Source organism: Dendropsophus ebraccatus, chromosome 3 (genome assembly GCF_027789765.1).
Source record: "Dendropsophus ebraccatus isolate aDenEbr1 chromosome 3, aDenEbr1.pat, whole genome shotgun sequence".
In the NCBI taxonomy this organism is placed as follows: Eukaryota; Metazoa; Chordata; class Amphibia; order Anura; family Hylidae; genus Dendropsophus; species Dendropsophus ebraccatus.
The window spans coordinates 150,635,180-150,659,598 of NC_091456.1; the positions used below are offsets into that span (position 1 = coordinate 150,635,180).

General features: G+C 40.4%; 1 protein-coding gene across 7 annotated transcripts in view; it reads right to left on the reverse strand.

Moving 5' to 3' along the window:
• The window catches only part of KIAA0825 (KIAA0825 ortholog), a 313,028-nt gene that overhangs the window by 151,597 nt on the left and 137,012 nt on the right, over window positions 1-24,419 (reverse strand). For 6 of the 7 annotated variants that reach the window (XM_069962920.1, XM_069962916.1, XM_069962919.1 and 3 more), the window contains 5 exons: window positions 21,292-21,513; window positions 18,835-19,243; window positions 10,600-10,759; window positions 8,828-8,968; window positions 5,787-5,884 (listed from right to left, as the gene is read on the reverse strand). In XM_069962920.1, the coding sequence (XP_069819021.1) occupies window positions 5,787-5,884; window positions 8,828-8,968; window positions 10,600-10,759; window positions 18,835-19,243; window positions 21,292-21,513 (1,030 nt within the window). The remainder of the gene's footprint in view (window positions 1-5,786; window positions 5,885-8,827; window positions 8,969-10,599; window positions 10,760-18,834; window positions 19,244-21,291; window positions 21,514-24,419) is intronic. The other variant, XM_069962918.1, reaches the window with a different exon arrangement.

A 24,419-nucleotide genomic window follows, 5' to 3' on the forward strand; every position in this document is an offset into this window, starting at 1 on the left:
AATTGGAGGATGCACACAGGGCAGGGACTGGGAGAACTTTCACTGGGCTATTAGAGTCTTTAATTCCAAAGTATCAGTAAACTGGTCCCAGAAGTACAATGTCCATGTTTTGACCAGTGTGGCCTTTATCTTGCTTGATAAAGACCAAATTGGTTGGAACGGCGCTACCTGTACCAGAATGTGCCAATAAAAGCCTTGAAATACTGACTTTGATGCTGTTGGACTCTGCCTTTACCTGATGTTATAGTGTCAACTACTGGGATTTCTGACTTTCTGGCGTGCATCCTCCAATTCCCCTACTTTTGTGCACCTTGATCCAAGATGAGCTGTTGGATCCTTGCTTTCGGTTATGTCCTAAAGACATACGAAAAGTTTTTATTGGGCTGGATCTGAGTGTTCATAATCTAACCAATCAGAGTATGGGTGGGGTGACACTACAGTGCCATGCACTCCGGGAGTAAACATGCTAAGGTCATACTTCTCCCAACTCATTCCCCTAATTGATAAAGGTTTGAACACTCAGACCCTGAATGATCAAAATTATTGATATGTCTCTGTAACATTTCCAAAGTTTTTTTCTTTTTTATTACAAGTACACTTTAATTTCTGTGTTTTCATATAGAAGGCAGGATATGACAGTAAGACCAGAAGAAAGACGGGAAAATCCGGATACTCTTTTACTCCTAGAGTCTCAGAGCAAAGTACAGGAAAGGAGGAAGCTTGGGAGGAGTCGGCGCTCACAGTATAGTAAAAGACCAACAGTGAGCAGACCTTTGTGGTTGTGTTCTCAATACAATGCCCAGTGTCAATGACTTCATTTAATAAAAACTGGGTTCTGATTGCTGCCTATGAGATTTTTAACAGTTTATTAACTGCTCAAGGACAAAACCAATTTTAGCGATACACTTTTGTAAGATCTGTTACATGACTGATTCAAATGGTGGCCGATAGACCCCATTACCTCTACCCCCACTATTGTAATAGGATTTATGATTGATCCATTCTTGTTTCTGTCATACTGAATGCAAGGACAGTGCCGAATATTGCGCTATTCCTGTAGTCAAAAATGATTGAAACGTCAAAATAACCCAGACTAAGGCTATGTTCACACAACAAATATTTTTGTGAACGTACGGCCGTTGTTGAAATCGGCAACAACGGTTGTACTTTTCACGGCAATATACGTTGCCTTGTCTTGTATAGGATTCCGGCCGGTATGTATACACATCTTATACACTCCGGCCGGGATCCCTCGCGGCGCCGCAAAGAACTGACATGTCAGTTTTCAGCGAATAGCGGCCGCAGAAACCCTGTCAGTGCACATAGTGGAGTGAGCGGCTGCAGCCGCAAGCTTCAGAGTGTGCTGTAGTACCAGCCGGGATGATCTTTTTAGAGACCGACCGCTCTGTGACCCAGCCGGGTCACGGAACGGCCGGTCTCTTACGCCATGTGAACATGGCCTAAGTCTGTTAAAGTCAATGTGAACAGAGCCTTATAACATGGACAATTTGTAGATGTGTAAGCATCCTTTTGTTGTACATGTAAGTTATGGGTTTCATGCAGCCTGTACTCTCTGCAACATCACAGGAGCTTTATTACAAAATTCTTCACAAAAAAATCATGGAAAATGGTCTGAACCTGCAAGTTAGCTTATCTGGATTTGGATGTTAGTGAAAAAGGTTCATAAAATGATGATTTCATCAATATTCAAATAAACAAATCGTATATGCAAATAAGTGTGACAGCAAGCAGAAGAGGATAGGACCCAGTAGTTTTCTACTGCAACTAGATCTGATATCATGACTTATCTCCAGCTGTGGAAAGATCAAATTCATAAGAGTTCTTGCCAGGAGCAACTTAAACTGATGACATACTAGGTTTGCAAATTGCAACCACAAAACAGTTGGCAGCAATAGGAGACTCCCTGCAGATATTAAGATAGCTTGGCAATGATCTTAATAGTAGACAACACAGAACATTTCTATGGTAAATTATATTCCTACATACTTTTTCTAGTCTAAGATTAAGCAACTTTAATCCACTAAGCAAAATCATTTATTTTTCCCCCTTTGCAAAAGATGAGAATATTGGAGGTAAATGCACAATGCATTTCAAACAATAAAAGAGTTACAGGTGTAGTTTATTAATAAAAGAAATAAATAAATAGTATCTGCTTATTTAGCAGCAGGGACATATCCAGGGCCATAGCTAGGATTCAGGGGCCCCACAGCAAAAAACTGAAAACACTCCCGAACACACACAATGACACACTTATACACACAAACTGACATACACACATTTACACTGGAATGTGATGACACTAGTGCAGGTGAATACACCATGAATAGACCATACAAAGGGAAATCATATCCCAAGAACTATTAAAATAGAAATAATATCTGCTGCAGAACATCTTTATAAGCAGATCTGTCAATCACCAGATTGTCGGAATGATTGACAGTATAAGCTGGGAAGCAGTTTTATTTAGTGGTGGGTTCTCGTATAAGAGCCCAGCATAAAAAAAGCTGCTGCAGAACATCTTTGGGAGCAAACCTGTCAATTATTTGAGACACTGCTTACACACACACAAACACACACACACAGACCACTGTCACAGACACTACTGACATACACACACAAAGATACAGGTGATACACACACTGACATATACAAATATACTCACAGATATATATATATACATACACACACACTGGCACACACACATACACACAGCACTAACAGGTCTTGACCCCCCCTCCTGTAGTCGGGCTGATATTCACACAGTAGTATTGAGGACCTGCGGGTCATGTGATCAGGTCCTTCAACACTCTCCTCTGTGTGCAGGATGCTGGCAGGTCCTGCTCCTTTGTTCCTCTTCTAATGTTAAGCCTGCTCCCCCTGCATTACAGTGAGCGGGCTGAACAGTACAGTGGCGGGTCCCTCTCCAGGCCCCTGGGGGAGGGGATGCTGTCAGTGGCATACCATGGAGACAGACAACACCCATTGAGATCGATCTGCTGAAAGTAATGCTGCCAGATGTCCTTCAAGAAGTTCACTACCCAGAATTCTGATACCCAAACATCCAAAACTTGAGTTGTCTTGAAGCAATAGACAACCCTTTATTCTATTGTATATTGGACATTGTATTCTAGGGGCCATATACACTGCAGTGTGTGGTGATGGTGAAGTGTTGGCTGAGCATTTAGGCAATATACTTATCAGCTAGTAATTGACAAACCCCCCTCCCAGGACATACATGCCAACAGAGCCTGACACAGTAATGTTCAAGTGGGTATCCAGAGAATGGAATTGAGCTGTGTAGTCGGAAGGAAAGAAGGAAAAGGGGTCCCGGCCAGTGATTGGCTGAGCGGCCTGTCAGCTGACAGGCCACTCTGAAGCTGGAGCGCGCAGGACACGGTGAGAAAAACAGAGGAAGAGGATCCCTGCAACCTGGACAGGTAATGTATATCGTCAGTCGCCGGCCGTGCACCGCTACGTGTAATACGTGTCAGCGCCCGACGATTATAGGTCAGAACCTACAGTATATCAACGATCAGCTGATGACAAAGATCATCATCTGATCGTTGTCTTTATTACACATACAACATAACACAGCAGGCATTCATACCTCTAGGAATTACAGAGAACACATAACATAGCCCGCTTGGCTGTTTCCATTCTGACGAGTCTCCCCATTGCAGCCATGGTTTGTCTGAATTGGAAATAGCCCTTTAAGCTTTATTCTGGCAGAAAGTAGACTTGATAATAGCTGTTCACTCACAGGCCTTAAGCAATTTGACAAATCTAGTGCAAAAGAAGAATGGGCAAATTGCAACCAATGTGCAAAACTGACACCTATCCATGCAAACTCAAGGATATAATTACTGCTAAATATATCTCTAGTAAATAGTGACTGGAAGTGGCTTTCAATTATTGTGTGTTTAATAATTGTAATGAATGTAAATCACATTATAGAGATTTGTTTCCACATTGGCATGTCTTTTTCTGATTAGTGTCAAAAAATCCTAATTAAATGAAGCGAGCTGTTAAAGAATAAAACACGAAAAAGTCCACAGGGGTAAATACTTTTTATAGTCACTGTAACTCCCATAATATGTGATATGTCCCTTGTAGACATACATTGCATCGACACGTTGAGAAGTGATATATAATACAATATCATATGCTTAGCTACCCTTTTGGTTACTAATATAAGCAGTAAATCACATCATCTATACTTAGCTGGTACCTGCAGCTGGCTGCCCTCACTGTACTGCAGCAAAAGCAATGAAACAAGGAAGGTGACCTCTTTATTCACAGATGTTGTGGAGCTTAATTTGTCATCAAACTTTTATTCCGTGTAATGTGACCATTCATTGATTTAGGATAATTCTAAAGGTTTTACATGAAATATGGAAAAATACAGACAACATATTGTGATATGTTAATGAGCTATGGTAAAGTAAAGACTTACCTATACTTACCTAGTCCGCTTCCTTACGGCTCATGGCTTCCTGACCACCCAGAACAGGTAAGATTATAGCTTTCTTATTTTTAATGCAGCCCCAGCAGCATAATAAAATATACACAATGCCTGGATAACCATTTAAGGGGAACCAATCAGCCCAATCTGATTGGGCTGATATGGTTCCCTGGAGCACTGTATAAAGCTTCTGCGCAGCCTGTGGCATGTTCCGGCCATGGCAGCAGCAGAAGGCAGGCACAGGAGGGGAGGTAGTCATCTGAAGGAGACTCCCAGATGACTACCTCCCCTCCTCTGCCTGCCCTGCACCTGGGTGATAAAACTTCTTTTTCTGATGTATAAAGCTTCTTTCTTCTTCAGCCGCGTTCGGTACATGCGGCAGGCTGCTCAGGAGCTTTATACAGTGCTCCAGGGAACCATATTAGCCCATTTGGGCTGATTGATTACCTTTTAGGGCTCCAATTTGCTGACTGAGATCCCTTAAAGGCAAACTGACACCAGATTAGAAGACTCTAACCTTATGTTATAGTAAGGCCAGGAATGCTAAAAATTAAGTTATTTTCTCACCTTCATCCTCTGCACCTCTTTCGGCTAATCTTTACTTTATTCACCATGTATTAGACAGTTTTGTGCACTAGGAGCTTATCACTGCAGAGTGCCGGATAAATATTCAACAAGTGTGGATCGGATTGATGCACTACGGAGCGTCCACAGTGCACCAAACAAGTAAAGATGCACCGAAAACTGCACGGAGGATGAAGGTTCTCTGGACCTATAGGAACATAACAGGAGGTTAGACTGTTTCCCTTTAAAAGGGTTCCCTCATTGCAGCAAACACAAGCTTGAGAAACTTACCGTGGTTAGCGGTTATTGCAAAAGGAAACAGGAGAGGGTCATATATTACATCAAATTAATGACCAAGCATACAATACATTGACAGACTGGCTCGACCAGGGGAAAGGCACAGAAACCGTTTCTTACTAGCTGTCAGCAAGGGCTATTTGTGGAGGTTCTAGACCAATGGAACTTCATCTCAAAGCTTGGGTGATTGGTCCCCTTTAAAGCTTTGAGATGATATTAGGGATTTGTATGACACTGGCTATTTACAAGATGGAGACATCTCCAAAGAAAAAAAAACTAGTTGGCTACTGTTTATGGAAGTTTCTCCCAGTACAAAAGTTTCAAATCTTTTACAACAGACTTGTAATTTTGATGATATAAGAAAATACTGTATGTCGGTTGAGAGAAATTATAATCTTCAAATCCTTCTAAAAACTAAGCTTCAAGGTGTATAACACAGTACCTGTGTTGCAGAAGTTCTCCCAAGGTCACGGGATTCACCCCCAAACAGAGTGGTAGCAACTTTGACCATTCCCAGCCTTCTTCCATCGCTGTAGACTGCTAATATAAATGAAGGTGGAGTCATTATTAATCATAACTAACGCCACCAGTAATTTATCCATTATAAACTATGGGGGAAAGGCGGGCATGGCCTGGTAGAATAAATCAACTTGAGACAGCTTAGTTTTTATTCCAATAAGACAACAATTAATTTACAAATCCACTAAGTGGTGTAGTCATTATTTATTAAAAGATAAATCAATTTTTGTACCACATTCCAACTGTAAGTGGCAATTTGCCCAACTACTTTGTCTGAGAGCAGAAGACTTTGTTTGAAAGGAGAAATAAATGGATGCTTTGAATGCTCAGTAACAATTTACAATTTCCTACTGTCAGCAAGAAGTTTACCAGGAAATAAACAGAGGGGGAGCTGGGATTTATACGGCATGATGTATCTTAATTATAAGCCATTTTATGGTTCTAATCTAAAATGGTACCACGGATTTAAATAAACAGATGGTACACATACATATTTGGGAGTGTGCGAATTGCCGACTCTTGTTATGTATGAACGATTACACAATAAATAAAAAACTATTTACACACTGGTTATGATTGAAGACTTGATATCTGTTGGAAAGGTGTGTAAGATTTAACGGAAAGACTCACATATACTGCTGAAGAAAACAATTAGTACTATAAACAGGATGCAGAGGTCACAGACAAGTACAAATTGTGTTAGACATTGCAATTGTAAAAGAGAAAAACTAAAATGTTAATAAAAATCTAACTTATTTCACAAAATTTGAGAGATGTCATAAAGACATGTCAGAAGTAGAGATGAGCAAACATACAGTAAGTTCAGGTACCCATTAACCCAAATGTTTGGAATTTGAATCCGGCTGCCTGGAGAGGGTGGATGCAGCCCTGGGGGCCTATAACTGTATCCATGTTTTCCGGGCAGCATCCATCTTCTCTAGTCACAGGGATTCAAATAATGAGTGTCTGGGGTCCAAACTAACCTGTGTAATCACAAAGGGACCTATTGTTTAAATAAGTTTTTATGTTAAACTTTTTAGTGACTTTTTAATTTATTTTACTGTGTTATCAAATTATTATGATATATCTTCATTTTTGCTATTTAAGGAGATGTCCGGGCAGGGACGTTTTTTTTTCTTAAAAGCAGCCAGGGAGGAGGTGGCTCAGCATAACAACATGCACTGCCCCACTCCCCCCCAACCCAGCTTGGGTCTGCTGTCCTCCTCACTAGTTCCCAAACCCCTGGCTGCTTCTGGGTCTGAGTGGGGACCTGGGACATGTCAGGCCTGCTCAGCCAGTCATAGCAAGGTCCTGCCTCGGCCTCTGACTGGCTGAGTGTGCCCGACACATCACATCCCCACTCAGGCCTAGAAGTGGCTGAGGGATCGGGAACCGGAGCAGAGGACAGCGGACCCCAGCACCAGAGCGTGGGAAGTAAGTGCATGTTGTTATGTTCAGCCACCATTATGGAAAAAAAAAGTCCCTGTCCGGACTTCTTCTTTAAACCTAATATTAAGTTGACACTTTCCATTCTGTAGAGAACACTTTATAGAAGTGTCTTCTTTATAACCACAGGTGGGATTACTGGGAAAGGTAAAACTTGTAAATAGATAAGATGTGGTCAGGACATTCACAATGGTCACAGCTCACCCCCTCCCCTGCTTGCACATTGACCAATGATCAGGCCACAGCACAATATAGGAAAACTCTCCCATAGAAGTCAATAGGGACAGCTCCAAGATATTGTTTTCTATGCCTACAGAGCTTGCTGAAAAGCATATTTCTAAATGCTGGATTCATAAAGATTTCACAACATTTTGAGAATATTTCTTTTTAAAAAATGAAAGAAAAAATGACCGTCAGAAAATATAATCATATTAAGAAATAAGAACAAGTTTTAATTTCTGTCTCTAATAAAAACGATTTAGGTGACACATTCCTTGCAGTTTGGATGCTGAGACACCGACCAATACTAATGCCGAGTTCTGTGCCCCTTCTGCTCTGATCAGCTTATTCCATTTCACCTGGCAGAAGCCGGGCAAGAGTCTCAGCACCCAGGACATAATCAATTCCATTCTCTAAAATGTTTGATGAGACAACAGAGTTTTGTAGGACAAAATATTAACAGGGAAAAAAATTATAAAAAAAAATATAAAAACCCCCCATAAAATTACAGATTTAACAGAGACAAAGTAAACAGACACACATGCAGAAATTAATGCTGTTCATTCTGTGAATTCTACACCTTGCAGACTCATTCACAAAAGTGTATCTTCTACCAACACTAGTCAATGTTTGAAAGGTCACAAACACAGACATAATGTTAGCTCTTCACATGGTTGTAATTTTTACTGTTTGTAGTTTAGCTGCACAATACACGCTTTGTCACTATATTTTCATAAAATAACTATAAAAGTGTTATTATAGCTCCTTCTCCCACTAAAATGAATAATGTGATCTTGATCAAGTATAGCTGTGGCTCCTCAATATTATATCACTCCTGCTGATGTATTTTACAAAAGGAAAATTTGAACCGGTATGTTTTTTTTATTGTTAATGGTATCAGCGGCATAACTTAAAGCTACATTTTAACATGGCCCCCCATCTACCATGTGCTAGTTATAATACTAGTTTCTTCTTTGTAAAAGAGTTGTTTGGGGTCCCCTCAGGCACCTGGCCCCAGGTACAAGTGTTAGCTTTGCACCCCCTATAGCTAAGCCCTGACTGCTATCTTTTATATTGTGTATTTGAACGTACTACAACAGAAAAAAAAAATCAGTGAATGTGTTCAGATTAAAGCGGACTCATGCATACTGTTTAGAGTTCAGATTATGTGGAATCCATGTTAATATCCAGTGCTTTGCATTTGGGTGTCTATATACTCTTATATGAATGTGTTACAATATATAAAAATATAAATAGTGACATTTATTTTAGCGTGTAACATTTCTGGTAACTTCTTACCTCACTTAGCACATTTGCAGTGGGCAGCAAAAACTTTTGCAAAGGGTTAAAGCTTGAAAGGCGGTCTTCTGTGGTGGAGGTCCCCTGAAATGTTCTATTCTTTGTAGAGTGTTCAGGGGATAATACCTCATATAGGTATTCCTACAAGGAAAACAATATTTGTCCATGTAAGTGGTACAGATGTGTCTATGGTTTACAATAAACACTCCCTAAAGGGATTATCCAGCGTTAGAAAAACAGCACCACTCTTGTCTTCAGTTTTTGAGTGCAGGTTTTGCAACTCAGTTCCATAAAAGTGAATGAAGCCTATTTGCAAACCACACCTGAACTAGAGACAAGAGTGGTGCTGTTTCTGGAAGAAAGTGGCCATGTCTTTCTAACGCTGGATAACCCCTTTATATCCTGTGCACTGCTTTTTTTACCACAATTTTGCACAAATCAAAGCATCATGACATTATCTATCCTATACTATGAACTTCACTCTAGTGCTGCCATAGTTAAAGTGGGTTGGGAGCCCAGGCTTAGAGAACAGCCCTGGGCCTATGATGAAGTTAAAGGACAACTCCCATGAAAAACTTTTTCCCACTAATTGAAGCACATTATATAACTCTGTAATATGCTTCAATCACCTATCTGCCCCCCTTCCCTGTCTTTTCCCTGACAAGGCAGGGGAGGGGGAGGCTGGTGTAACAGGAGCTAGCCCAGCCCTCCTGCTGATGACTCATCCTCACAAGAAGGAGCTGAGAGAAGAGACTGGTGACGACAGTAATTAGGTATGTGTGAATTTAGTGCACTTCCTGGTGGGGGGTGGTGGGGGGAAAAGACAGGGAAGGGAGGCAGATAGGTGATTGAAGCATATTACAGAGTTATATAACTTTGTAATGTGCTTTAATTACTGGGGAAAAGTTTTTCATGGGAGTTATCCTTTAATCCACCACCGGGGGTTTACTATTATATCTTTGTCCCTAGTGAGTTGAATAAATGCCCAAAATAAATTTTTTAACCCAGCATGCATGATATGTAAACTACTTCTGTAAAGGCATTGTGGCAGACCAAGTTATAACTAGACATTGCTTAGACTGTTCTCATGGCCCTTGGTGTTGCTAGTATAGAATCTGGGAATAAAAAGCATAGATTTATTCATTTATATTGTGGTCCCCAGTAAGTCGTACCACCTATTGTGTATTGCAGAGTGGATAACAAGGTCCTCTACATGAATAACATTTCACTTACAGCCTATTTGTGAGTGATGACTTGCAGAACTAGAATTCTGGATTACAATTCAACCAAGGACGTTTTTCATAGACGTTTTTGTGGTGGTTTCCGACACCTTTATCCACACACTAAATACACACCTATAACTTAGAGAGGACCTGTTACTGTGGCCAACTGTGCTTCTGATTACAAACCCAAACTTCGGCCAGCTCGCTTATTTTTTTATCACATATTGCTAAAAAAAAAAAAAAATTAACTAACATCTTTACTTTATGCTTTGTGCAATGTTGAGCCATATAATAAAGGCTTTTATATAGAATATAATAAAGGGCTTTGTAATGTGTATATTCCTTTTAGTAATAATAATACTGTAAATAAAGTAAAAAAAAATGAGAATAAAAAACTTAAGTAGTAAAGGGATCTGATTCCATGTAATGCCTAATCTGCTCTTGACTTTAAAAAGTATTACCAGGTCTTTGACGAATGCTTAGCTGCCAGCACAGTCTGCCGCAACCCAATACACACCTAATTGCTCGGCAAAAAGGCAGTTTCCCTACCTCATTGAGCTGGATGATGTGATGAATTTGCCTCAGGTACTCGCTGCCACCTGGTTTGTGGCAGATATCCAGTACCATCATGTTTATTTTCTGCTCAGTCAGATCGAGCCTGCTGCCTTGGTCTTTTAATACTGAACTGTCTTCTTGCATCGCAAAGTCACTGGAAAAAAGAGAAAATGTATAACGCTGCCTGGTAGAAGTGAACGGGAAATAAAATCATGGCAGTGTCCTAGCGCAGCACACTATGGACGGCTTCTACAATGTTATGCATTGAAATGATGCATGTATGGTTATTCCATGTCTTTAATTTACATTTGTATTTGAAAAAAAAATCTATAGATATGGGTATACCTAGTACAGGCTAGATGTCCTTATGCATATACACATATGGATTGACACAGTCATGTCGACCAGAATGAAAACATCAACTGAGCACACTGAGACCTGGAAAATGGTGAATACAAGGTGGTACACATCATGCATTATGAGTATCCATGGTGCAGCATGATTTTCCACATCCCCAGAATGAAGAAGGTGACCGATTACAGCTGCCTTGAGCCAGATCTGTGCTCACAACAGCTGTCACCTCCATTTCTGCTCCATTTGTGGAGTTCTCCTTACATGAATAGTTATTATGCTCAACCGGAGAAACATGTTATTATAGCACAGCAGTGCTTTAGGGACTCTCACAAAGTAAAGGATAATGCTTTAAAGGGAACCAATCATGCTAAAAACGTCCATAAAGCTAAGGAAACGTGCTGGTACATCACCCAGCATGCTTCCCAAACATACCCCTGTACCCTGCAAACCATGTACATATAAACCGAAAAGCTAGTTTAATTATCTCCCGCACTGTATGTAAATTACCAGCCAAGTAGTCACGGTGGGCGGGTGGCTTGTTCAAGTAGTCACCGTCCTGGGCCGGCTCCGGCGCTGTAATCACGCCCCTCTGGGTGTGTTGAAAAGAACTGCATACTGACGTCACCCGGGGGAGCCGGCATTGCCTGTCGGCCGCGCCGGCGGCTTTACTATGCTGCGCTTGCGCAGTTCAGCAGGGGGAGACGCTGCTGTACTGCGCTTGCGCAGCGTAGTATATGTACATGGTTTGCAGGGTACAGGGGGATGGTTGGGAAGCAGTGGTACATCACCCAGCACGTTTCCTTAGCTTTATGGATGTTTTTAGCGTGATTGGTTCCTTTTAAAGTGAATGTACCATCAGGTACATCGCTTTAAGGCTTTTATATGAATAGACTGGCATCGGCGCAGGGATGCCGGTGCTGTGGTCCTTTTTTTGAATAGAGGCCCGGTTCCAGCACACAGCGCTGGTCTATTTCGGAGCATCAGCCCAGTCTGCCAGCTCCCAGTGTGACAATCTCCCCTCTGAGACGCGGCTCTGTTGATTCTAATGGAGCCACGTCACAGAGTGGAGGGGGTTTTGTGTGCCACGGTTCAGAAAAAGGACGGCAGCACCGGTATCCCTGTGCCGGCACCAGTCTATTCATGTAAAAACCTTAAAGCGATAGTACATGGCAATGTGATATCACCCTAATACTGTTAAAAACAGTCATCAAGGGTAATCCCCTTTGGTTCTAGTCTGTAACTCTGGCCATCATTGATAGAGGTGTAGCAAAACAGAAAGAGATCTACCAATCAAGGCTGGTGGAGCAGGAAGAAGCTGCCAGGAACCACCCTTGTAATTCAGGCAGCAGGAAAGTGATGATAAGTTCCCCTTAAAAATTGGCCTGTGCTTAGGAATGGATTCAATATATATATATTTTTTTTTAATAAAGCATAGATAGAAAGAATGTTTGCAATTTACGTTCATTATTTTATTTTTTTTGTTATAATGGAAAACACAACACTTCCTGTGTTTAGACTCCTTGTATATAAAAAAAAGAAAAAAAAAAAAGAGTCAAAACACAGGAAGTCCTGTGTATCCCAGGCCATCTGAGAGCTCACAGAGAGAAGGCAGTCATGTGATTGATTAACACATTGAGCCGTGACTCTCTGTACAGGCCGGGACTTCATGTGTTTAGTGTCTTTTTTTCAAATGGCACAAGACTAAAAAGCTTCAGGAGACTGGACCTGGATTTCTGGTAAGTATAGCTTTGTTATAAAACAAGGTAACAAAAAAAACAATACAAACAATGTAAGTTGCAAACTAGATTTAGATTATGAACGTTATAATGACACTGACACTTTAAACTTATATATGGTTAAAATTGCATGGATAATAATAAAATACATGTTAGGCTGCATCTTCCTGAACCCATAGCAATAGTCCTAAATAAGTATGGCACATAACTGCTGCAGCCAGTGATTGGCTGGGATAGGCACATGCTGCTACTTGGTGCAGGTCTTGGCATTTGGTAATATAAGTCAGATGGTGTGGACTCTTAACTGGTGCTGCTGTATCTCCAGGGTAACAGAAGTTGAATATTACCCTAAATCATACTATTTACAGGTAATGTTATATATTTAATTATATGGTTTTTTTTATAATGCCTGGATAACTCCTTTATGATGCAAACAATGGCTGATAACTTCACAAGAATAGTACCTGCCAGAATGAACATAGGAACTGAGAAGAATTACCAAAACCATGGAGAAGTATTTCTCAAGAAGTAATATTCAATTTTGCCTCATGTTTGTGTTTTGTATTGTGTTTTTATATTTTATAAGGCTATGGCATCTAAATTCTATTATTTTATTTTATTTTTTTTTGCTACAAACAGAAATTGGTGTTTCATTTGCAAGAATCACTGGGAAAGTTATTTTTATCTGTTTGCCCTATGACTAATCTCAGCCACACATGCGTATTAATTCTTCAGTTTTCTGCTATTTCCATAGAAAAGAATAAAAGAAAACTTTTTGACTTTTTTTTACTTCTGCATTTGAATTCTGCAAACCAAATATTAAAATAATTACTACATTCAAAACCCCATCGCTGACAGATGACTGCAAGAGGTTCTATGACAGGCTAAAGGAACGGCACACACAGCACTGTGACTGACTGATATTTATTGCGCTAAATACAACGGATTTATGAAACTGTCACTGTTGGTTGTAGCATTATGTTGAATACATGGAGATACAGGTGGGAAATAGAGATGAGTGAACCGGGTTCGGGTTCGAGTCCATCCGAACCCGAAAGTTCGGCATTTGATTAGCTGGGGCTGCTGAACTTGGATAAAGCTCTAAGTTTGTCTGGAAAACATGGATACAGCCAATGACTATATCCATGATTTCCACATAGCCTTATGGCTTTATTCAAGGTCAGCAGCCACCGCTAATCAAATGCCGATCGTTCGGGTTCGGATTGACTCAAACCCGAACCCGATTCGCTCATCTCTAGTGGGAAATTACTTTTAGGCTATGTTCACACAATGTTAGTTCCGCGGCAATTAGTACGGAACTTACCTTGTGCTGCAGGCTGAGGGAATCCCGGCAGGAGTGTATACACATAGTGGAGAGTTCTGATGCGGGCGCGGGATGATCTTTTCTGAGACTGGCCATTTTGTGACCTCTGAGTGTCATTCCTACAGGAAGTGCCCACTCAGCCAATCACTGACTGCTGGAGTGACAAGTCAGAGCAAGCAAAGAACAGCGGTAAACACTGGGGCCCTGCAGCCATTAGAACAGCAGCTGTAGGGGATCGGGGTAGGTAAGTATGAATGAAAAGGTAAGTTGAATATAAAAAACTATTGTATGCCTGTAATGACCCATTAACTCAGGCGCTCTATATCATGCACTTTAGAATCCTGATTGACCATATAATCTAAATAAAATCCAATGCCAAATTCCTGACACCCAAAACAACTTTCTGGAGACTCTCTTATTTCTAGTAGGCAACTGTTAAAATGCACTAAAAATAAGTATTTGGCAGTTTTAGTAATTCTGCCCACATTATGTCCATCACTGTCTGGACCCATTTAACAGAAGGTTACATAAAAATGGCAACAAGGCTAAAATATGTGGTATGAGCATATATACACATGAATATGTGGATTATCACGAAATATATATTTTCACCTATGTAGATGTAATTACCAATACACAATGGTCCATGAAAAAGTTGGAAATCATGGTGCCAGTATCTATTAAGCCATGCTTACCATGTGTTAGAGATCCCCTGATTGATATTTATAGCGGGTAGATTATTGCCCATCTGCTCCAATGACCTCGATATAAATGGTTTTACAGCAGTTAGAAATGTTATAATAAGGGGGCACTCATAGGTGCCTGGTAAAGCTTTTCCTACGGCGCTAATAGCAGAGAATATTATGAAGCGTAATTGTACCTTTTGGATACTAAACACCACCGCTCTGTCCTAAATTATATGCAATGTAATGAAAGGCTTCTGCAAATACGCAAGCCTTTCTATGGCATTAGCAGGACAATTCGATGCTACTCTTTTCATGGCAGGTACAAACCACCTTATTCTAGCTGTGAGGATTTGTATATGTGTGTATGTGAAGATGACATTGAAAAAGTTGAGGGCCCTCTGACAAAGGAGTGTATCACCCGAATTGTATCCTTTCCTGTCCATCACTTTGCAGGTGAAGCAGATGATTGGATTCAGTCAGTGCTATGATTAATGAGTTCCTCTCTGTATTTGGTATAGCCTATCAATCATGTCATTAGGGAGAATGTGCCCTGAAAGAGGCAGACCTCAGCCAAGGAATAACTGCATTCATCTTAATCTGTATATGCACCCAGCCAGCCAAGTCAGGGTCACCATGATGAAAAACAATAATCTTCAACGCCACAAATTACTTTGCAAAGACGGACGTTTCCTCACTTTTTTTGGGCAGCATGTTCTCTAAAATACAAGATGACTGTTTACAGCCTGGGTGTTACTTTGTAGTGAAGGTTATTTTAATGAATAGTAATGTTTTTAGGCAGTGTACAAGACAGGCGGTACATACAGCTGCCACTTTATACAAGGGGAAGGGTTTTTTTTTTTTTTTTTTTCCACCGTACGAGTCAAAGTCACATCTAAACTAAACTACTTAAAATTCGCCGTGTTGCAGAGGTCATCACTTTATTAAGTCTGTCTGTATTCCTATCTATGGGAAAACATTTCATCATATTATATTTTATACAGCATATTACTGCATATGATAAGGGATGCACTCATCAGATACTGTTCTAGCACATACTTTATCTGTAGGACTATGTGGTCTAAAAGGTATCATTTACAAATGCACTGTACAATACAGGTAAAGTGCCCTGGATAAGGAATACACCCATTAGTACACTACAGCCTGACAAGGATATGTGGATCTTTCATTATTGACCATCTAGAAGAACCCACAGTTGTATAAATGAATATAACTGTACAATACACGGCCTTAACCTTTTGTACCTTACGAGCCACAGTCAACTTTGAATGATGTCAGGAGTAACATTCAACTCGTAAATGGCAGGAAGGCATCACATGTGAAGAACAAATCACACATTTGCAAACATTTGCTGACTTTTTTTTTTTCTAATTTGACACTAGTGTTCTACTATCTATATTAGCACTGTTTGTGTGTTGCTAGCTAATACACTATTCAACATTGGAATTACTACATCAAGTAGGAGAATTTGCGGAATTATGGAAATCACAGGATCGATAGACATGTTAATGAGATGCAAATGATAAAAAAAAGGGAAAGAAAATATTCAAAACTCCTCAATTTATTCAGTATTGCATATGAGGGCCACATACAGATAAATACACAAACATGCCTCGACATGCTGTCAATGCACATGGGCATGCAAATCATCAAGATTCACTTCTAGCAATTGCTGACGAATGATGTCTCAGACTGGAGATGCCGTGATAGCAACATAAGGCCATGCAGGCTACTCACTGTAGCATATACTACATGCGGCCTGGTGATGCCGTGTTAAAAAACATCTCCTGGGACACTTTGGAAAAGTGTACCACTGGTTTCCTAGTGTACCATATTTTTCAGACTATAAGGCGCACCGCATTACATTGTATAAGTTTAAACGAACAAAAAACGTAAGTCACCTGCTGATCACAGTACTTACTGAGGCTCCTTACTATGTCACCTGCTGATCACAGTACTGTATTTACTGAAGCTCCTTATTATGTCACAGTACTGAGGCTCCTAACTGTGGTGGCCATAATGCACCATGCAGTCCCGTTGGCAGAATTCTGCATGGAGCATTGTGGCCGCCATAGTTAGGAGCCTCAGTACCGTGTTGCTCTATAACCTCTGGCCACTAGGTGGCGCTATTGAATGAAAGTCTATGCCTGAAGCCTATGCCTGAGCCTGTATCCGGGCTGCGGAGAGCAGGGAGAGCGGTACAGCGCTACAGCAGGACAGGCCTGCGGAGCCATGGCCATGGAGTCCAGGTGAGGGAGCACTGCGCTGTGCGGCGGGGAGATGTGAGCTCAGCAGCCTATCTACGCCATGGAGGCCGGAGATGTCCCGGTCCATATATAAGGCGCACTGGACTATAAGGCGCACTTACAATTTCTTAGAAAATCATAGTATTTTAAGTGCGCCTTATAGTCCGAAAAATACGGTACCTAGAATGAAGAGTAGAGAGGCCTGGCTGTGTACATTATACCACCATACAAGATAATCCCAGGAGAAGGACCAGTACAACATTTCCTTGTGATGGCCTCCTCATAGCATCGCCAAAGTGGTCTACAGACCAATTTCTGTCCTTCATTATCTCTGAGACAAAAGGGGAATTACTGCTGAAGAACACAGACCACCGTTGCTATCTTGCGTTGCACCATAATCTTAGAGCTTCTCATCCCCAGGGTTGTATTTTCTACCCGGAGGCCTTCACAAAGGAGAGTCACAGTGATCCCAGGATTATGGCATGGAGTGGCATAATGGACAGTAGCAAGAGCCTTCGATTCTCTTTAGATACACCCAGCTCATGACTACATTGATTTGGTCATGGCATGGAACCAGTAATACATCAATTCTTCTGACGTGTCCCAGGAGATGCTTTTTAACCCAACACTGCATATTGTTAATCCTACTATGAGCAGCCTGCGTGGCCTAAATGTGCATAACCTGCAGCGTCTCAAGACCTGTCTCCCATCGAGCACATCTGGGACATCATTGGTGCACCATTGCAAAGGCAGCTGCCAGCAGTAGATCTTGATGATTTGTTTGCCTAAATGCATTTAGCATGGCAGAGTATTTCTCAGACAACCATTAATAACCTCACCAATGGCATTCCAAGACGTGTGAGTGCACTTATTTCTGCATGTAGCCCTCATACTCAGTACTAAACAACTCAAGATGTTTTAAATATTTGTATCCTTTTTTTATTATTTGCATATGTCTATCAATCGTGTATTATCATAATTCCATGACTTCTTTTTCTTGATGTTGCAATGTAACCCAAAACCTTCTTGTAAAGGTAACATATATATATATATATATATATATATATATATATATATATATTGGTAAAGGTGTTCATTGTAAATGGAACTACTTGAGTGTACATTGGCATCCTTGTCTCCAGTAAAGCTTAACTTCCTTGGATCTGCCGATGCAGGTTATTTGCTTAAAATTTAATTTTTAAGCATTTAAAAAAAAATTAAGGATTAGACATAGTTTGGACATTTAACAATCCAGGCCTCTAATACTCTCAAACACTTGGGTGTAAATTAATTGACAACTTAACCTGATTCAAGAAGACCAGAAAGTGCAGACATATAAAAATGAGCTGTTATAGAGCTTTTTTGCATTCTCTTGCATCTGTACACACTAGACGATGACTTTCACTATCCCTATTTTCCATCCTAAAGTACTGTATTACAAAGTCACTGTAACCCTCACACAATACATAAGTCAAGATATATTATGACTGGCTGCTACCGACACCTTTCCACCTGACCAACAAGTTAACCCAATGCTTGGATGGCATCGCATTCACTAGAGTTTCCATACACTGCAATAACAATACAATAGAAAGCTATTACTTTAGAGGCCAAGCAAAAATCCAGTCTAATAATCTTATATTCCAGTCCAGCTTTAAGAGATAATAAAAGTAACACACTGTACAAAGAGCAGACTACATGGTGGAGAGGATGAATTATACGCTGTATTATGTTCTAGTATGCCTTTAAGCCTTTTTTTTCTATAACATCATAAAACAGAGGTACTTTTTTGGGGCAAGCTCTCGTTGTAAAGCTATACACAGATATAGATGTATATATGTATATGCACAATAACAGTCTCTTACCCGGCTGAGCTTAGAACTTTGGCTTTTCTTAACTGGTTTTCAATCCACTTTGGTCTGTCTTTTTCAATGTCTTCCAATATACTTTGAGTATCATCCTTGGGGTCCCGGGTCTTTAATCCAGCAATCTTTTCTAAGCATCGACATACTGTAGCGAGCCTCTCATTGCTCCAGCGAGACAATGTGGCACCTGTCATTTGTTCTATGGCATTTCCATCTTCCAGTATTTGACAAATGAGACCAATTAAGTTCCATACGACCATACCTGTATCTTTACATACAGAGGACTGCTCTGATATCTTTCTCTCTGAGAAGGAGTAGAAGTACTTTATTGGGGGAGGCAGGCACACAATTACTGAAGGTAGCTTGCTGATCACAATGGAGACTGCTTCAGCTGTCAATCTTGTAACGTCTTTAACAGGAACAAGAAAAAAAAATAATTAAATATTTTGCTGCCATGTTCTGGTAACTCAAGAACACATATTACACTTCCCAGCATCAGGGTCTACTTTTTAACTACATTCAACTCTGAATGACCTTCAGTGGAGTTGCTTAGATCTGTAAAAACTTTTGACATATCATGCAGACATGTCAACAATTTTGATTAGTTGGGGTCCCAATGCTGAGACCCCCACAATCTGTAGCTATAAGAAGCTCACGGCAGCGTACTTCACTCCATGGCATGGCACTCCCTTTGGCTTGGTGCAAAAGGCAGGCTCCCATTATAAGGGCCCTTCTCCTGCAATTAAAAGATTTTAGTGCTGAATTGGGGAGTGAAGCTCGCTGCTATATGCTTCTCCTGGTTATATCTAGAGAGTGGTCAGGTTCTTGGCACTCTGACATGTGTGCATGACATGTTAAAAGTTTTTATGAACTGCAATAACAATTTTGCACGAGGTTTGTATGCTGTCCTTATGTTTTAGTTCCCAAAAGTTTTTTTACAGACCTATATTTGCAGGTTTACCAGTATACCTGTCATTTCAGGAACACACACAGAACAGGAGATCCTGCACTGTCCTTCTACACAACCCAAAGGGTTTCAGAAGCAACATGGAAGCCACAATAAAGCTGTAGTGAGCAGTCTAAACAGTGAATAAAGCCCGGGAGTGACATTTGTTTCTTAAAGCGCTGTCTTTTAGCTGTCTCTGGGCCCTATTACACGGGATGATTATCGTGCGAAGAATCGTTATATCGTTCGAATTTAAACGATAATCGCTCTGTGTAATTGCAGGCAACGATCGAAAACTCGTTCATATGTCGTTGATCGTTGATTTAGATCTGAACCTAAAATTATCGTTAATCGTTCGCTGTAATTCCACATTCTTTCGCTCAAGTTCAGCATTTGTTCACTAATCGTTCAGTGTAATTGCTCATTATTGATTGTTTTGCTGGGATCAGAAGGAGTAAACGATCATAGTAACGATCGCAATGACGATTGCAGTAACGGTCATAACTAACGACCATCGTTCTGTATAATATAGTTAACGATTTCAGGTTAACGACAAACAATCTTGTTTGCGATCATTTATTGTTAGTCGTTAATCATTAAAAATCGTTCCGTGTAATAGGACCCTCTCTCTCTACCTGTACACCCAGGCATCTCTATCCTCACTCCTTACTTGTGACTATTCAACATGGATGACAGTTTAGCGGGGGGTGGGGACAATGACATACATAGACATACGTGGCGTGGTGCAGATGCAAAACTAAGCATTGTAAAGAGCTATAACATCCAGTGCTATTAAATTAACTCATGTATTTCATTAGTCCTGGATCTCATTACATGCAAATGAGAATAAAGACATTGATCAATTGTCAATTGTCTTTGAGGGGATGTATACAATATTAAAACTTGTCTGATTTCTTTTTCAGTAACAGAACCGTATCCTTTGTGTGCTATAGGAATATTCACTAAATGAAGCGGAACTTCAATACTACACAAAGTCCATGGTCAAGGGTGGTTCTGTTTCCTGAAAAACAAAGCACAGAGGCAAGACTTCTTTCTAACGTTACACATCATATTTAGGGGAAGGGAAAACACATCATCTGTGATCAATGATACTGAACATAGTGAGCTCAGTGAGGTACTAGGGAAAAATGTTATTTGTTGGAACTTATGGTTGAATTGATCGTCCTACTCAAACCTGGGTATCTAAGGCAAGGAGTGCATGTGTACGGAGCTGCACATATCTGCTAAATGGGAACCAGTCATCACTTTCTTGCTGCCTGAACCACGGGTCATTGGGCTGGACCCTGGCAGCTTCTTCCCACCCCACCCACCTGTATTGATAGATCTTACCCTGTTTGGGTATAGGATGAGATCTATCAGTCATGACCAGTGGAAAAGGGAAAAGCCACCGGGACCATGATGACAGATTCCCTTTAAGACCAAACCTATAGCAGCAAAAGCAAACCCAGTGCAACAACCATTAGGTGTATTGCAATGATGGAGACACTTACTTTTGTGACCTTTTTTGGACTCTTTTGGGTTGGTAAAATTCCATTTTTCTGGCAAGGCTTTTAGCAAAATATCTGGAAAGCTATGCTGATGAGAACTGGAGAAAGAATGGTTGGTGGGCTCATTGGAGCTGATGAATGAGGTAACCTGCTTCACCAAGCCTCTTATCGATCTTATTAAGGTTCTTCTCAAATATCTGAGCACTGTATTTCTGCTGATGTGCGCTGGCAAGAAGATTAAAGGGACATTAATACAGAATACATGTCATCTGAAATACATGTGACACATATAAGGAAAATGAAATTACCCATCATACCTATTTTTAAAGATATACAGAGTTTAGTGCTAGATATTGCTTTCTTAACACAGACAGAATAAGAGACAAGTGATGGGCTCCCAGGTATGGACAGTGCTAAAATAGTATCAGTAATGTGGAACTAGGAACAGAAGCAATTCAAATACTTCAGATAGCAGTCATGTTCAGGTTATGGTAGTAAAATTTTATTAACCAGTTGAAGGATCCATTTGGGAACACTGATAGCAGATTTTGCCCATATATTCAATTATTAGGTCGGAAATCTATCTAAGAGAAACTATGGTGAGACATTTGAGTGATGTCAGATCAGTGGGTATCACTGGCAAGACTCCTTGCTCAGGGATCTCGGGTCAAATTTTCTAATAAATACTCCTCTCTCTCTATACTCACAGCTTTCCTAAACTATATGCAGAAATGCAAACTCTCCTGGACAGATGAAACACTCTCCTGCTCTCTCTATAGCACCCTATTAGAGCCCGATCACTCTAATAGGGCCCGTGCACACAAAGTAAAAGAGGTGGAATTTACGAGCGGAGTCCGCACAGTGGATTCTGCTTGAAATCCTGTCTGTCCTATTGCTTTAATGAGATTTCTTGTGCGCCTCTGCTCTCCGCTCAAAGAATGAACATGTTCATTCTTTAAGCGGCGAGCAGAGGTGCACGTGAAATCCCATAGAAGCAATAGGACAGGCAGAATTTAAGGTGGAATCCGCTGCATGGACTCCGCTTGTAAATTCCACCTCTTTACTCAGTGTGCACGAGCCCATACTTTGAAACATTACCAATAGAGGGATGGATGCCTGAATGGCTTTAAAGACCTTTAGGGTAACAACTACTTTGTGTGGGCCCAAAAGGTAGCACAAGTCAGGAAGTGCATTATGCTAACCGTAAAATGCTGGCTGTGCATCACCCAATATTCTTGGATACTACTGGGCCTCATCTATGATGCACCCTAGCCTGGGCCGCTGAAAGCGTGAAAAAAAACTGTAAATGGCACTGGGTTTCCTCTAAAAAGTTCCAGCTGTCATCCAAATCTTCTCCCATGTCATCTTTTTTTTATTTTTTTATTTCATCATATGGTCCCTGATAGCATCACTAGCCACATGACTAAACCCTGGTGTGACAACAATCTTTTCACAGATAGCAGATAACACTGCTCCTGATATTAAACTTTTGACAGCTATTTGATGGATCTGGTGAGCACTTCTGTGCATGTATGTGAGTATTTTTATTGTATTGGAAAATGTATTAAAAACACAGTTTTTTAATAATAATACTGTTTTATGATGACATTACCCTTGGCTGCATTTGCCATAGGGATTTGGAATAGGGATTAGGTTAAAGCCTACAATAAAGAAAATTTCAACAGATTTGCCATGGATTTTGCGGTCTTTCTGTACCTTAAATGTATGTATGTGTATGGCCTCCAACAAGATTTTTGAACCTTATGCTGTTCTAATTTCTTCTAGCTAATATCATAATAACATTTCTAGTTGGCCTAGGCATTTAATGGTGACACCTGACTTATTGAATCAATGGAATCAAGTTGCTTCCACCAAGTTCTAAATTTTTAATCAAGTTTTAAATCACTGTGTATCTTATGTATCCATCAGTCCCGTAGTTCTGGTTCTCCTTTGCCCATTGATGGTAAGGGTCAAACTGTGCAAATGGTTTAGATGTGTTCTGACAACGTATGGTGAGGTGTTAATTTCTTGTTTGCTAGAGTGTAGAGATGAGCGAACCGGGTTCGGGTTCGAGTCGATCCTCAGACAGCACAACTATTGTCTCCAGTTTGGGTGTAGGTTTTGCGACTCAGTTTCATTGAAATAAAAAGAGCTATATTGGAAATCGCACTTGAACTGGAGACAAGAGTCGTTTCGTCTCTGGAAGAAAGTGGCCATGTTTTTCTAATGCTGGATAACCTCTTCAACTCTTGTGCAACCATCAACTACCTTTAGCCTTTCTTTACTCCCCCCCCCCTCCTTTATGCCCATAATTCCTCTTACAAATAGTTAGATAAGCAATATAGAGTGTCAAAACAAACTATTAGGGAACTTTATTAGGATTACAGATGAGCGAACCAGATTCATTTTGCTTCATATCCCTCAGGCTGGTGGCTCCGTGTAGAGGGAGGATACCATACAGGGACCGTCTGGAAAATGCACGGAAAACATGGATACAGCAATAGCTCATCGTTCATCTCTAATCAGGATACTTGGAAGACATACACATGACCTAAATAATATGATTTCTAATTCAGTTCATAAACTTCACATAAGAAAACTAAAAAGGTAATGTGTGTGAATAGTTATATGAAAACAATGTATCCCTAAGGGAATAGTAACATAACGCTAATAATTGCATGAACTAATTTTCAGTGTAAATGCATTTTATTATTACTTCTTATACATAATGATAATAGTATTCAGCAAACAGCAGTTTCCAGTTTCAATTTATTTTTAAAATCGCAGTGGAATTGCCACATCCAAGCTGAAAATATGACCATGGAGTTCTCTTCCATAAATAGCCATTCTCTCCAAACTCTGTAAAGTGCAACCTAATTGCTATGAATCCGTCTCCTCTATATATGCGCACCTATAGATTATGCACCACAGCACAGCTGACAACATACACTGTATAAATGCCAATTAAAATACTGAATTGAAGGACTGACATGTAACAGCATGCTTTCTGCTAAAGTTAACACACTGCAAGCCATCTGGGTTTGCATCTCTTGTAAATTAGACTGTGTTTTATGTTCTCCCATCTCATCGAGCCCCGTGTTTGACTCACAGTAAACTGGAGTTGTGCCGTT